At 37.5% G+C, this 16,956-nt stretch overlaps 1 protein-coding gene across 1 annotated transcript in view; it reads left to right on the forward strand.

Moving 5' to 3' along the window:
• Positions 1-14,499, forward strand: part of ZNF804B (zinc finger protein 804B) — a 219,705-nt gene extending 205,206 nt beyond the window's left edge. The window contains exons 3-5 of the mRNA XM_041466195.1: positions 8,070-8,200; positions 10,824-12,518; positions 12,978-14,499. Coding sequence (XP_041322129.1) covers positions 8,070-8,200; positions 10,824-12,518; positions 12,978-14,499 — 3,348 coding nt within the window. The remainder of the gene's footprint in view (positions 1-8,069; positions 8,201-10,823; positions 12,519-12,977) is intronic.
• Positions 14,500-16,956: the final 2,457 nt, after the last annotated feature.

Genomic DNA, 16,956 nt, shown 5'->3' on the forward strand with positions numbered 1-16,956 from the left:
GTGATATAAAAAAGACTATTCAATACAGATTTCTATTCTATACTTGGAACAAAGCCAGATGACTGAGCCACATCCTTGATGTTTAGGATGATTGTGAGGTACCACTCTATCAATACTTAAAAAGGACCTTAAACAACATGTTAGAAAGAAATATTTTTGTCTCATCTGGTTCAGGCCATAAACTCTTCTAATATTTAATGTTGATTTTTAATGAGTCTGAGAGCACTAGAAGAAAAAGCACCCAGCTACATGATGCCATGATAGGATTAAAAAAGAATAAATAAGAAAATCTGTCATTCTAACATTAATGCTGGGGACAATACTGGCATGACTGATCCAGGTCTCTATAAAATTTTGAAAAAATTTAATGTAATTAATTTATTATGGACTATATAAAATAGCTCTGTCAAAGTAACTTAAATTCATCAATTTATCTGGATGTCCCCTATCTTGTGATAGTGAAAAGACTTGATTGGATGACTACAAAATTCCTTTGTGGTCTTTTCTGATTGAGCAAAACTGCAAGGGAATGTCATGATTAAAGTTTCAAGTTCCTTTACTTGGAGCAGGCATTTTTTGTTAAAGAATTGCTGCTAGATTCCTGGTTACATTTAACCATCCACCATCCTTTTCCAGAAGAGCTCAGTCTACTTTGAGAAAATACAGGAGAAAGAATATTTTTCTTTAGACTGATTAAAAAAAAAAAAAAAGAAAATAAAAAAAAAATAAAGTCACAATCTAAAATATTTTTATAGCTATTACATCCTATTAAAAAAGCAAATTTTTACTTCCTTCATATATTTGATGAGGCTTCTGCTTTAGCTCCTTCTAGTATCCTTTCCACATATTTGCCCAGTTTGAAACTTTTTATCTAAAGTTCAGTGGCTGGTGACTATAAGGAAGGTTACATTTATGTCAAGTACATATAAAAATATTTATTTTTAGTCATGGACTTTTCTCTTGCAGAGTGCTTCAAAGTCACTGTGGAGTGGTTGAGTCAAATTTCCTCTGTGTAAGCTGTGACCATAGCACAATAATTTGGAAGAGGTTTATCCTTTATGCTCTATTGTTGTTCCCTCAGCATTATCATAGTTACCAAGAATCAACCTATTATACAGCTAAATCAAAATTAGGTTTCATCCAGGTGAATGACTTTTTTTTCCAATGGGTGTACAAAGAGTTAGAGGTGATAATTAAACATATACACCTGTAAATGTTGATTCAGTAGTCTCCCCTCTGCTCTTTCCAAAATTCACTCCATCTCTCTATGCCTTCAGTTATTTATTTGTAAAATGATATCATAGTAAAGATGAAGTTTCACAAGAAATGTGAGATCTGTCTATGAAAAGTGTTATTTAAAATCCATGTACAGACATTTCTACTGTCATTTTTGTTACTCTGAAAGCATTCTGACTGCACTGCAGAAAGTTTGAGGCCAGGTTTTCAACTCACCTGTAGAATTCTGGGATAACTTAGACTCTCTTTTCATTAAAATGCAAGTGATTTTGTATTCAGCCTGCTACAGTTACAACAAAGAAAAGCAAAGTGATGAGTGAGGCTTTAAAAACATGTGGAAAGTCTTAAATATTTTAAAAATAAGATTACAATAAGTACTGAAATTTTTGAAAGGCACTAGTCTCGCACAGGATCTGTAATGTCAGTTTCTTTGGTTTTAGCTGCTTAAAGGAGAAGGAAAAAGAAACAAAATATATAAGATGATGGTTTTGATCTAAGAAGGGTCCAAACATCCTGGCAAGTGAGCTAATATGTGGACTTGAAGGAAAGATACAGATGCTGCCCCAAGTTTTTTTATCATTGTAACGTGCTGATTTTTCTGGATAAATTGCTCTGTATTCCAAAGTGACGCTAAATACATCAAACCAAAGTACACAGTGTGCAGCCAGCTTGGTGGAGCCTGTGACAATATGTTTGCTGGAGCTGATAGAAACATGAGTGGGCAACAGCTCAGGCTTCCACAGGAGTGAGTTGCTGGCACACAGTGCATGTTCTGTTCTCTTCCCTGTGGAAACAGCCTCCAAATGCATCTGTTTCAACTTTATCTGCGGGATTCTTATGAGAAACACAATTGGATCTTTGAAAATGGAAAGCATCCACAAATGGATACTTTCATCCAGCAACAGATGAAATCAGTTTAATTAGCAGGAAAATTTGCAGGTCTGGTTAAACAGTAAGAGTTTCTCTGAAGACATGAAAAACAAGCCCTCCAAAGGGCCATGTGTAATTTATCTTTCAGGTTAGACCTGTGATCAGCATCTCATTCACTGATAGATGGATTCTCTAGGACATGTCTGAGGACTGAATTTTCCTCCCTCCTGCTATCATCTCATTCCCCAATCCAATCAGACAAGGATATTTCCTTTTTTGTCTTCTCATTCCCTTCCACTACCAATATTAAATCTATTACAGCTGGCTATAATAGAACATACTCTAACAAATAATTACTTGCACACACTTCAAAGAGATCTGTAGCTATTTATGGGTAAAACAAATGAAAATTTATCAGCTAGTTTTTGAGCTTCATCTCGTATTGTTAATTCCTGTATATATAACAGCTTTTCCAATTTATTTTTAGGATTTTACTTACCATAGTAAAGGCAAATTCCTTCATTGCTGTTTCCTCACTTTCACTTAGCAAGCTAACACTGTAAGCTTTACATATGAAGTTTAATTATGTTCTCTAGTGACTATCATTCTCATTTGATGCTTTGCCGTGTGAATTCATTTTACAAATAATGCATTTGTTCCAATGTTAGGGTTACAGGCAAGAGAATAATTACTGAAATTAACATTCCTTTTTTCCTCAATTAACCCTTCTATGGTGAATTTGGTTAGAACCTAATTAAGGAGCCTTTTTGCTGAATGGGAATAAATCTTTAAAACAAATCAGGCACTCAAACACATCAGTTCAAGGACTTCAGTTCAAGGAAGGCTCCCTAAATATAACAGAAGACATATACCTAATATGATATATACATTTTTACCTGTGTCTGGAATGCATAATAAGTAGTTGGGAGGGTGCATTGTGAATGATATTCCAGAACAAAAAAATTATAAATCTAATGGGAAAAAGCCAATTTAATTTATACTAAAATCACATTTTCTAGCTTAATACATAAAAAATTACTTTTTTCTCAAAGATACCTTCTAACCACATCCATGCAGTTACACTACTTGAAGAAGAAGAGGATTTGCAGCTCAGGATAGTTGCAACAACAGTTCTTCTCAGAATCTGAAGCTGTTAACTCTGAGAACCCCTGTAAAACCTATATAATGACATAGCCCCTGTCAGAATACTCAGGATAAGTTATACTGTCTCCCAGTACCATACTCCTATGGTCCTCAAATTGAGACACTTGCCAGTTAAGAATGAGCCAAAAAAGTTGTTGAGTAGCTCAAATTCCTCCTCGTTTGTTACCCGTTCACCACTCTAGTTTGTTTTCTTTATTTGTCAGTATGCTTTCTTTAACCTTCATTTTCTAGCTGACATTCCTGCTCTCCCTATTATTCTTTTCATCCCTTGCCAAGTTCAGTTCCAGCTGCACCTTGGCCTTCCTGACCAGTCCTTACACAGCTGAGCAGCATCACTATACTCTTCCCAGGCCACCTGTCCCTTCTTTCACTATCTTTCCATTTCGTTCTTGCCTCTTATTTTTACCAGCAGGTCATGATTCAGCCATGCCATTCTCCTTTCCTCTTAGACCAAAGGATTGGTATAATTTCCTCCAAGATCTGCTGGCTTGGTTCTGCTCCCTTGTCCCAGAGGGCAGTTTCTCAGATGGGCTTATTAACTAAATCCTTCATTCCTCTCACCATGTTGCAGTGATGGCAATTTGTTCCTAATTTTCTAGCAGAGCAGTGGGAACCAGCTCCTCTGGTTTGCTGCCCGTGCTGTATGCATTAGTGTAAAGGCACCTTAGCTGGGAGGTCAGCCATGTCTCCTTCATAAAGGAACACCCTGTAGAAATTAGAATAAACACCTTTAATAACCTATATACACAATGAAAAGAAGGAGGTACTTTTACATTTTACTTTATCCCTCTTGTTTTAAACAGCTCTTTAAAAACAGGTGATTAGGGGCCTAAAGTGCTTATTTCTTACCAGTGGTTATGAAGAAAGGCATCTGAAGTTGATCAGAAGAATAGCAATCCAGGTAAACATCTACCTGCACAGGGAAAAATAGAAACTAGGATCATAATTCTGGATAGAAAGTAAACTCAGTACTGCAAATGCAGCCAGCAGTGAGTATTCAAGTGCTCATAGGTCAGTGTAAAGAAAGTACTGGCCCAAATAGAGTAAAAATTTTAAAAAATAACAAAACACAACACTAAAAATAGGAATAAATTGCTAAATTACAGGTATTTGACCTAAATTACTGTTATTTGATGTCTAGCAAAAGTAGGTAGTGAAGATGCAGATCCATTTACTCATTTAAATCTCCTGGTGATTCATATTAGAGTTCCAGGAGGAAAAGCATAGATTCACCAGTTTTTGACTGAGTCTTAGACAGAAGAACCAATGGGACTCAGAACAGTTCTACGAGTAGATCTGTCCATGACAATTAATATTATTTTGCAGTCTTCTAACACTCTCTGTGGGTGTTTATAAAAAAAGGGATGGTTTACTTTTAGATATGGAAATGTCCACACACGTGTACAAAAAACTTAGAATATAAAATTAGTCTAAAAAAGAAATATAACTGCATGACAACTATATTTGTAGCAGGTGAAGGACAGAACACAAGAAAGCTATTAAATAAATCATATTTTATTATACACGCCTATATTTGGATGCCCAGTTAGGTACCTAATTATGTGAAAAATGCTACTGCTGTGTAAAGCAATGTTAATTTTCAAACACACCTACTGAGTTTGGGGTTGTCATTCAGATATCTGCTCAACTGCTTGCTCTTGTACCCCACCTGCAGAAAATATCTGTGTGCTTGTCAGAAGTGTGGCACAGGTTATTAGTGAAGAAAACCAGGGCTTTGCAGGTTCAGCAGGCAGTCCCATGATCTATCCAACATAGCTGACAAATTTCATTATGACTCCTAACTAGAGCTCTGGCAGTGCAGCTCTGTTTTGTTTTGCTGAGGGGATGTGCAGGGAGAGCCCTTTCTCTCTTCACACTGTAGAGCTTTTGGTGTCTTGGATTTCAGCTCCAGTTGATGGGTTCTCTGCTATGCGTACCTACATTACTTTTTCTTTTCTCTACTTCTCTGACACATGCTGCATGCCATTAGAGAGCAAAAAATGCTCCTATTCGTAGTGTTGGTCCATTTGCTTTTTTGATTATCATCCTAACTGTCAAAGAAATGAAATGGCATTGCTTTGCAGTAGTGTGCTCCATAGTTCTCGGTTTCACACTGTTCTTTGTTTCCTTGACAGGTAGAAACTGTTTCTGTTTTTCCTCATGAATGCTTTATGTGTGATGCTGAACAGCTCACGGTGACAGCTAAAACATAGCAATCTGCCCTAAAGGGCATTTCTCAAATGTGTTTCTTTGCCCTTTCTTCACATTGGACACGTTAATAAGGCTCAAGACTACCTACGTTTTTCTGTGGAGAATAGGATCTTTACAGCTTAAATATCTCTACACTCATGTAAATATTACCTAGGTGACAGAACATTTGGATTTGTTCTAGGAAGATTCTTTGATTTCTTTTTTCAGCTTTGGCTTTAATATATTATTTGAAAAGATTTTTTCTTGAACCAAAAGTAACATTGTCTTACATATTCATCCATTTGACTGTAAATTGCAGACAATGAGGTTGAGGGCATGGAGTGCTATGTGACTGGCCTAGCAAGGGACAAATGAATAATGAGAGAAGGCACATGAAGGCAGAGTTAAGAGCTAAACATATAGGGAGCAACCACTTCTTTTCAAGAAGGTGAAGCCTAAAAGCTTTAAAGAGGACTTTACAGCTGTCCTGTTTTAGAGTCTAGTTCCATGAAGTACTGGATGTTGGGGCTGATACAAACTTTATGGAGAAACATACAGATTTGACAAACTATAGATAGTTCTGATAAAATGGTTAAGCTTTCATCAGGCACTACGGAATATGATGATTCTTGCTGGTTGGTGGTGCACCAGTTCCTTGAGAAACTTCCTGGCATTCTAATCCCCATCCAAGAGAGAGCGTCTGTGCAAAACTGTCAGGATGGCTGAGAGCCAGAGACTCATCTTAAGCTCCCTGAGCAGATTTGTGGACAGCCCAGCTCTCCTTGTCTCCAAATCAGTGCTGAACGGCATATATCTTTGTGTCCAAAAGGCTGAGAGCAAACAAAAATCTTCTGCTCTTAGTCTCCCAGAACTGATTTTTCTCCCACAGATGTTATCTGACTTTTTAAAAAATCCCACACTTGAAGAACGGCTGATGTGACAGTGGTGAGAGATGCTCACTACAGCTTTCCAGCATTCTTCACAGAAAGAAATCACAGACCTTTTATGGCCTGTTTCCATCAAGTGTTTTTCCATGTCTTTCTGTCATATTATATCTCTGCCACTAACAGGATTCTTTCATCTTATCTGGACAAAAAAGGACCTGTCTCTTTAGATGGTGGTTTTCACCCATTTGCTTTGTCATAATCTACAGGTAAAAGCTAGATCTCTCTCCAGAAAGCAGTTCTCTCATGCACTTATAATTTTCTTGACTTCCAGCATTTGAGGATTCTTTGCCTCCAGCCCTGTTTTCTCAGAAGCAGGTGCATGTTGGCCAGTGTACAGCTCTGTGCCATGGCTAGACTGCTCCCCATACCTGAGCTGCAGCAAGCAGTATTTGATTTTACAATGCTTGGTCAGCCTTCAGTTTATCCTACTGATGCATATTGATCTTCTGGCCCTGCTACAGTGAGTGAAACAGCAGCATGAGATGATGGCAGAGATTGGGACGTTGATCTTTAGGTGTTGGTGGACAATCAAGTAGGCTTAGATGCTGAAAGACAAGCAGCACTTTAAAAATGACTGAGATATCAAAACCTTTCTTCAAATCTACTTTGCAAAAACAGCTCCATATAAAATTTAGCATTGCATGGTGTTGATATAGTAGTTCTAAATTACACAGATGAATGCAGCCACCTCTGGACCAAGGGGCAAACAAATGCAGCAGTTTAGTTTCAGTTCTGGTTCTCAAAGTTTCCAGTTTGGGCATCTGGCTGAATACACCAGAGCCCCTTCCCTCCTAGCAAACATTTTTTCCCCAAACACTGAAGAAGTGGGGAAGGGGGAAGGCATTTCTGCCATGGAGTACAGAAGCATGGATCTGAGCTGGGGAGTTGTAAGATCAGATGTGACTTTCTGGCTCCTAGAGAGCACAGTGAACTGAGACAACTGTTTTTGCAGAGGATGCTGTTGACACTTCCTAGTTTATGTCTTCTCCTTCGTTTTCCTTATGTTTAGTGCAAAATCAGACAATAAAAAAATATAATAAAGGCAAAGAATTTTTCTCTCTCCAACAGCAATTACCTGGTTTATAGATATGGGAGGTGATTAAAAAATTGTGAAAATAGATATAAAACAGTTTCCTGATCAAATATTTCAGACAGTGGTTCTCTCCTTTGAGAAAATAATACAGCCTTGAAAAGGTACAAAACCAACAGATCAGCTCCCACACATCTGTGTATGCATGTCCAAGTAGAGAACTATAAAATATATTACACATATATTTTATAGCTCAGAGTTATTCCAGTACATGTCTGTGGATTGCATTTCAACAGGATGAATCAAATAGGAAAATGTTGACTTCACTAAATGGATTCTAGTTTTGTGTCTTGTTGTATTTGTACACAACAGAACATTTTTGTATTCATCAGAAACCAAAAAGGTTGTCATTGATACATAGGCATCTATCTGATAAATAGCAGAGGGCAAATTATGCTGTTTTGGTAAGCAAAAATAACAATTTCAATCTCTTTTCACTATTACGGTATTTTAAGTATACTTTTATTCTCCATTTACATACCAACTTCATGAAAAGTGAATAAATGGAGTAAGAGGCACTGTATCTAGTGTGTACATCTCTAATCCCTTCTGTTTATATTCTTTTCACACAGAGATTGAAAGACTTAAAACAAAGGGAATTTGCTCGAAATGTGGCTTCAAAGTCATGGAAAGATGAGAAGAAACAGGAAAAAGCACTCAAGCGACTCCACCAGCTTGCAGAGTTACGGAAGCAGTCAGAATGGCAAGTTTTTAAAAAACATAGGAGGTTTTAATGCCCTCTTTCCTCCCTTCCAGAAGAAATTATAATATTTTTACTCCTACACAAGTAATGTACAGAGATTGTGTGTACTGTAACCTGTTTTCAGCTGTCTTCGACTCCAAACAATCCTGTTCTGCAAACTATACATTGAAAACTTCTGCCTTAATTACGTGCTGTTTGAAAGTTTGTAATTTTCTCTCCTGTAGATAGATATTCTCATGTCTTCTAAATGGAGCGCTTTGAAGGTGCTTTTATAATATCACCATTTTACCCTACCCAAACTGATCTGAACAGATTAGTATGACTGTCTTAACATTTTATCATAAGTTAATGGGAAAGGATAAACCCTTTGTGAATAATTTTTACTACTTTTAAGGTTTACTACTTTTCAGTTTCTCTGTAGGATGATTTGAATGAAAAACAAGTAATTAACTGAATTAAGTTTGTCTAATACTGTCAGCTCTACTAATTAATATCAAGATAGAGGACAAAGATTGTTGTAGTAAACCTTTAAATATGAGAAATCTCCTTTGTTTAATGACACTGAATGGTTCAGTAGAATAGATTGCCATCAGACCAATTGTTTATATTAATGTATGACCAAAAGGAGTTAATCAGATAAATAAACTGGCATTGTTTAAACTCATCTGAAGACTACTGTACCCTGGAAATAACAGCATTCAGAGTTTATTACAAACTCATTTTGGCCTATGTAATTGCTTTTGAGCAATCTGCTGAAATATAACAGTTTAGTGCTAATATATCACTTTTATGATTGTGACTCCATTTTCATATAAATCTGCTGAAACAAATGTAACTGCCTGTGGGAAGCTTCCTTTATGCCCACGCACTTGAAGATGTAGCCTCAGAATAGAGCGATAATACCAGTGATAATAGGAAAGCCAGAACAAATCTGGGAGGGAAAGAGCGGGTTTTCTTTTAGAAAGAGCCAGGAGTCCATAACATTTTGCACAGAGTGTGGAAGGAAAGAGCTTGCTATTCCCCCCTGTAACCACTAACAGGCTCAGGGGAGGCCGAGTGCCAAGATTTTGGTGGAGGGGTAACACTCCCAATTGCTCAGGAAAGGCAGAATGTCAGCCTTTGTAAGCAGAAGTCCACACTCATATAATTGTTACCATCCCTGAGTACTGTCTCTCAGGTTCCAACACTGTTCCTTACAATAAGCTGATTCAGTTTGAGAAGAAAATTGTTAATCTCGGGGACAGAAAAATTTTATTTTGCTATTCCAAGACTTTAAAAAGGATTTCTTTGTATGCCTTCTCCAAGAGATAATTATTCCTGATGTACAAATAGGGGTTAATTTGTATCTCCTGATGCTGAATTTCTGGCAAAGGCAAATATATTCTCTGGAATGCATGCATATTCTCACATTATGGGTTGACTCTACTCCAGGGAATTTTTCTGTTTTTCCCATTGCTGAAGATCAAGGTATTTTTATAGCATTTATAAAACATGATTGCCAATTATAGATAGCTATTATGCAGATCTGACTGTTTTAATTTATTTACATTTAATTAAAATGTTTAAATAAAACATTTTAATTAAATGTAAATTATTTACATGTAAATGTAAATTATATAAATGTAAAACATTTTTTATCAAACTCTTTATTTAAACTGGTTCTAGTTTATTTTTTTCTTTTTAGAGTACCACAGTACATTAACAAGAAAAAAAGAAACTAGACACTGATAGCAAATGTAGATAATTAGGCTAATGAAATGTGTGTTTAAAATATGTATTGGAAAAACGCTTTTATGGTGGCCATATATGTCACACCTTTAATGGAAAATAGCTACAGTCATTTCAGTCTCAGTTATCTGTTTCAAAAAATCAGTGGTTTGCCATTTTTGTTAAGGCCCTAGAATAGGTACCTTTTTTCTTTAATTACAAGAAAACTAAATAATATTTAAAATCTGAGATATTTTGAAAAGAGGAATAATGTTATTAATGGACGTAAGACACAGAAAATGTGGCAAAGTCAAATCATGGTTGATAATGAGACCGGTTAAGTTGTGATTTTTTTCACCCTCAATGTTTGCTGACAGTTTTAGTATTAATATCTTCTCTTTGAATATTTTGCAAAATCATTTATTGTGGAATAAAATAAGAATCTACTCTTTAAAAAGTCAGACAAATACATTCTTTCCTAAGCAAGCAGAACGTATTTCTTTTTCTTCTAGAGTTTGATTTTGCAGATGCTCCAGGTGGAAATATCTCTTTTTGAACATAGCACAATTCCTTTGCAGAGGCCTTTCAGAAAAGCAAGACTTACCACAGATTAGTTTCTCCTAAATATAAATTTGGAGTAAAACCAATATTTGTTCTGCTTGTACATGGGTATAACTGAAAAAGAAAATTCATGTGCTGACATTAAAACATGTAATTGTCTATGTGTAAAGATTGTCTTGCCCATACAAAATTCCAAACTGATGATAAACTGGACTTTGTTGACACTTAGCTTTACCCTGTAAAAAAACTGAGTGACACCCTCCTCCACCAGACAGACATTGTCAAATGCAAGCTCTGTCATAACTTGGTTACTTAATGCAGCTTTCTTTTTTTCTTTATTTTTTTTACCTTAAAGCATCACTGCGAGTGGACCATTGCTTAAAGCCCCCCGATTAGTCCTGGAAAAGCAGCAATCACCAGGTGGTATTTTCCTGTACAAGGGCAGCAAGTTCACAGCAAATTCTCAAAGAACCATCACAAGTGAAGGACAAGGCTTCTCCAGAAGCATACTGGAGAAACAGCAACTTATTATAAGCAGGCACCACCCCCCAGCTGAAAGACACCATGCACTTGGAAATCACATCTCACAAATGTTCCCATACAGCAACAATACCTCTCAAAGGGCAGGAGTGTCTTTTTCATTCTCTAAAAAGGTCCCTTTGAAGCTTGAGTCATCAGCATCTGTCTTCAGTGAAAACTGTGAAGAAGGAAATGATTATAGTGAGTCCCCCAACCACAAAAAAAAGCAAACTATTGAGGGCTGTCATTCTGTCACACTTTTGGAGGAACAACAGAAAGCAAGTTTGGATAAAGAGCTACCTATTACACAAGACCAAATGGATTTGGATAACAGTGCATCAAGTCATGTAGCTACAAAACCTAAAATGCTAAAGGAAAATGATAAAAGTAATGATAAAGAATCAGAAGAAAAACTCAGAGATAATCCTTCATTTTCTAAAGTCAAAATACCACTTACAAATTTTTCTGCTTCCCTGAGACAAACAGAGAAAGAGAGCAAACTGAATGAATCTGAGCAATTCTTAGAAACTCCCATCTCATCTTCATGCCAAGCTAGCAATTTTTGTACGCAGCTGAACACCTACAAGCCCAGTAATGCCCACCTGCCTGCCCAGTTATCTGAGCTCCCACGACAGCCAGCACCTGAGCTGACCTGTTCAAGCAACAGTAATGAGAGTCCTGGAGTGATAAAAAGAGAAAGATCTTTGGAGATTACCGAAACCACAGATGGAAATATGGAAACACTTGAAAAGGAGACCATGGTTAAAGAAGTTAAGCCCCAGGCATTGCCTTTCCTCCATGTAGTGAGCAAAGATGGCACCACTGCTCTGCAGTGGCCCACAGAATTACTTTTGTTTACAAAAACTGAGCCCTGTATTTCATATGGCTGTAATCCATTATATTTTGACTTCAGACTCTCTTTAAATCACAGGGAGGGTAAACAGAATGAAATAAACAAAGCAAGCTGTAAAGAGCTCTCTAAAAATAAGACTGCAGATGAATATGAACCCTCAGGTTTAATAAAACACAAGCAAATGTCAAATGAACAAGATAATCAGCTGTTGAAACCAAAGAAGATGAAAGGTTCCCTAAATCCAAGAAAGGCCAAGCAAAAAGCTGAGTCAGACATAGGGAAAGAAATGAATAAAAATGGTCAGAAATGCATTGCAGACAATTTGAATGAAAATATACCCAAAGTGCCTGCTTACCTTGACGTCTCACAAAAGGATTATGTGACAGAAAAAAGTCTTTATACAAAATCACTGAGGAGACCTTTAAAGCATCATTTCCATGACTGTGAAAGAAAAACTCAGAACATTAGAAACGAAAGCATTTCCTTTTCTGCTTTTATGTCTAGGATTAAAAACTCTAACTCTGAAAAATGTCATTTAATTTATTCTGAAGAAAAATATGAGAGCAAAAATTATTCCAGATCCCTTCAAGACGTGGTCAGCTGCAGCAGTGACATAAGTGACAGTGGAAAAGATTCTAGTGGAAGTTTCTTTAGCTGTAAATCCAGTTCAAACAACAGGTATTCAGATAATGAAGGATGTGGAAGTTACACAAGATGTTGGAGATTCCCATCTCCTCAAAAGTCCTCATCTGGCAGACATTCCAGCTATTCTGACACTTCAGTTAGCAGTACGAGTAGCTACATGAGCTACATGAATCCCACATCAAACAATCACAGAAGAAATAATTTGCTTTATTGTTGTAAAAGAAAAAGCAAGACAGATGAAAGGCACAAACACAGAAAGCACAAGTGTATTTTCACTTCAGATGATACAGACGAGGATTATCTTTGTCATAGTAGAAGTCACAGGACTAGAAGCTGTATTCAGAGTAGCACAATTAAATATCGAAGATGTTCAAGACATAAACTTTTACAAAGCAGAGACAGGTCTAAACACGGCAGATGTAGACATCAGCATCTTAGCAAAGGGTTTAGCAGGAGTAGAAGCTGCCACAAATCCAAAAGTGGTTCCACTAGTGATTCAAGAAGCAGTGAAAGATCATCTAGCAGCAGAATATCAAGATGCAGCAGTTCAGGATCCGTCTCAAAAGAGACTGACAACTGTGACAACAAAACAAAAGAGGATGCTGAGAGAGGTTCTAATGCTGAACCAGGAAAAGCTGAAACTGCAAATTCCAACTCTCTCAATGGGAACAGTCAGTCTAAAAACTTTGCCGCCTGCTCTTCCAAAAACCTGGCAAAAGACATATGTGGAAAAAGAAAGTCAGTGACAGCCAAGTTACTTTTAGAAAGAGTGCAGTCTAAGAAAACCCAGGAACAAATGCATGATCCAGAGAGATTTTCAATCAGTACTGGGATAGAATTAAAGGATCACTCACAAAGTCACTTTGCTCTTCAGTTTTCATCATCAGTAGATGACACTGCAATGTTACCTTTGCCAGAGAAAGTGCTAAGCAAAGGTAAAAATGATATGAGACATAATGAAATCAGTTTGTTGAAAAACAGTGTGAAGAAAAACAACACTGAAGCATCAGAGATAACAAACGTTACTCTTTCACCTGGAACTGATTATGATCATTGTGTTCTTAAAGACATAATTCAAATTGAAACAGGCTATCAGAATCCAAGCATAAAAAGGAACACAGCAATAAAGGAACAAACCAATCTCTTCATTAGTGAAGTGCAGCCCTTTATACAAAGCTGTGATCCAGTACCAAATGATTTCCCTGGTGCTTTTCCCTCTAATAGATATTCTGTTGCTAATTCAACAGAGACCAAAGAAGAACTACATGATGTAAACATGGACTTGAACCGGGCAGAAGGCAGTTCAGACTCTTTTTGTGACAGTGCTATGCAGAGGTATGGTGATACACTAAATGACCTAGAAGTGTACAGTAAATCCACCTCCCCTCCTTTAACACAGCAGCCTATCACATTTACACCAGAAGAAGTAGACAAATACAGGTTGCTGCAGCTGCAAGCCCAGCAGCACATCCAGAAACAACTTCTGGCAAAACATCTGAAAGTTTTGCCTGCCCCAGGACCAGCTGCCTTCTCTGCAACACCAGCAGTTCCTGCCCTCCCTGTTCAGCAGCAGGCTACTGTCACCACCATCCACCACACACTGCTGCAACGCTTTGCTGTCTCAGCATCTGTGCACCCCCACGGCAGCCATCTCTCCCTGGCACCCCTCCACCCCCTCTCTCAGGCACATTTTGCCCCCATATCACTTTCCCCATTAGCGCCAGCCCTTATTCCCACCCACCCTGCTTTCCTGACAGGACACCCACTGCACTTGGTTTCTGCCACTCCCCTCCACCCTTCCCCACTGACCTTCCCTGCACTGCCACACGCTGCATATATCCCAGCCTTATTTACACCACACCTGAACACAGTCACACCTTCTGCTATACACCCAAATCACTTAGTGCATCCCTTATTCCAAGGACAAGAGCCTCATCACTATTCTTGTTCTATCCAGACCCAACAGCTACCTACAGCAAAAGAAGTTTTCAGTGTTTCTAGCTACTTAAACTAGCCCAAATGATTTCATCATGGCTCCAACCCCGAATTAAAATAAAATAAAGCATTCAACATTCAATCACATCTGAGGGGAAATCTACTGTTTTGCTTAGAGCACAACAGCAAAGATTTTAAAGTCCACAATCTGGCTGACAGCATATGAATGTTGATTTCATTCTTGTATCACTGAGGAAAAGCTGCTTTAAAGCATTTTGTGATACTATTACAAGAAGGATGGGTGGCCAGTGTCATTCTACAGAATGTTGTAAAAGAATAGCTTGAAGTGAAGTCTATGACTGTCAGTAGGAAAGGGACCACAGCACCCAGACAAAATGGGATCAATATTGACACTGATGAGAGATCCAAAGTAGCACAATTTAAGGTTGAGCAAACTTGACACACTTCAAAGATTTGATTTTCTGAGTTTGCATATGAAACAGTGCCTGGTTTGGTTAAGGTATTTTAGACCGAGGAAAAATTAAGGTATCTGGGATCAGCAGACCTCAGGGCTGTCTCCTGGCCAAAGTAAACTGGGGAGGCTCAGAGGGAGGGGTGATAAGTTACCACTAGACAATGAGGATCACAACAACATCTTGAAGATACTTTAGTGATTTCATCCCTGCCTATGTTGCTTGGAGAGTGTAAAGGGACTGCAGTCAGGCCAGGGGTACATAACAAAGCACTCCCTTAGCACCAGGAGCTCTGTGCTGGCAGAAGCAGGCTGCCTCTTTTCTCTCTGAGCCAAGCATCCAAGAAGGCTCACTGAGAAGCCAAGTTCTTTGGCACTGCCTCTGCATGGCTGTGTCACAGGGCATGTCAGAGTGAGCCGCACCAGCCCACAGCTGCCAAGCAGCCAGTGCTGGCTTTGAACCTCAGAGGTACTTGGCCAAACTGCAATGCCTTTTTCCCAGCAAACAGAGCTCTGATGTGTGGAAGAGTCTTTCCCAAAGAATGTGTAAATATATTTCATCCCTTTCACAAACAACAGAAAAAATTGGCCGGTCCTATAAAATCATGCAGATATTCATAAAGATGTAGAAGTAAAATTCTGATCAAAAGCTGGCTCTACAGGTTGAGACTCGGAGAAAAACTTGTTCAAGTACTCAGCATTTAAAAGTTTATTGAATCTAAACAAATATGTCAAGATTCTCGCATGGCTTCCCAAACTCTCAACAAGTAAATTGAAATTATGAATCCACAATGTAAGAATGCATGTATCCAACCTTCAGAGTAATGTGTGGCTGAAATTTTTTGTAATAACTTGTATCTGGAAATAGGTGAAGGCTTCAGCATCTCTTTGAATGCCATAGTTTGACATTTTTTATAATGCTTCTAACTTAACACAAGATATTTAGCATGAAATTAGTTCATAATTATGGTTAGACTGCAGGCATGCTTCCCCAAAAAAATTGGACCATGAAGTAACCAACACACAGTACCTGTTTGTTTGGATTAAAAGCATTTGAAATAATTTCAATTCATTTGCAATAAGGTAGTGCACAAAATGTATCTTTCAGAATGAATATAAAACACAGTGAAAAACTTTGGGAGGAATTTTATTCCATTATATTCAGCTACCTGAAGAAACTTAAAAATCTAATTGCAAATAAGTAATGTCTTTAAAATACAACAGAACCAATTTTCTTAGTTTTAATCAAAATACATCAATCCATTGCAATAAAATGTAATTGTTTTAATTTCTGTCTTTCTGGAGCTTCTTCATCATAAACTGGTAATAGCCAAACTTTTCAAGTTACTTTAAAAGTTGTGACTGCTAGTTTTGTATTTTCAATGTAGCTTTAAACATTTGATGGTTTAGCTATTGAAAATAAAAATCAGAAAAAAATTGTGGAGACTATGCAGAAGCAAAACATTTTTATGTTGAAAAAGGTTGGTGGCACCAGCACCCACAAACATATTTTGGTTTGATTCCCAACTTATTTTTTAGTCTCATTAACAAAACGGATTCATGTCATTTTGGTGTTACTTATCTGTGTGTAAGTGGCATATAAATTATATTTCTTTTTCTAATTTAATTTGTAGAGTAATTCTTTAATTAAAATTATTGCTTCAGTATTAAGGAAGTAAAATTTTTTATTTGGGAAAATTGTAGAATGAAAAGTTTCCAGAGTTTAACAATTCTTCCTTTCAATTTCAATGGCTGAAAATTTTCCCAAGATATGATCTTAATTTACATATAATTTCTGTACTTCTGATACTTTATTTTCTGAGAATCAAACATATTTCACTTACTCTGACTTAACACCTCTGAAAATTATTACGTGCTTGGATGGAGATCACTCACTCAGTGGACCACTTGGACACATTATCATAACTTTGTAGAAACATTCTGAACTGGACATCTAAAGTAGCAGGCAAGCTGTGCCCCAGGAGGGGCTGACTGGGCTGCGTGGCCATCACCCACAGTCCAGGGACAATACCAGCATAAAAGGTGCATTTCCAGCCCCACAAG

Source organism: Pyrgilauda ruficollis, unplaced genomic scaffold (assembly GCF_017590135.1).
Source record: "Pyrgilauda ruficollis isolate IOZ18807 unplaced genomic scaffold, ASM1759013v1 scaffold2, whole genome shotgun sequence".
NCBI classification, from domain to species: domain Eukaryota; kingdom Metazoa; phylum Chordata; class Aves; order Passeriformes; family Passeridae; genus Pyrgilauda; species Pyrgilauda ruficollis.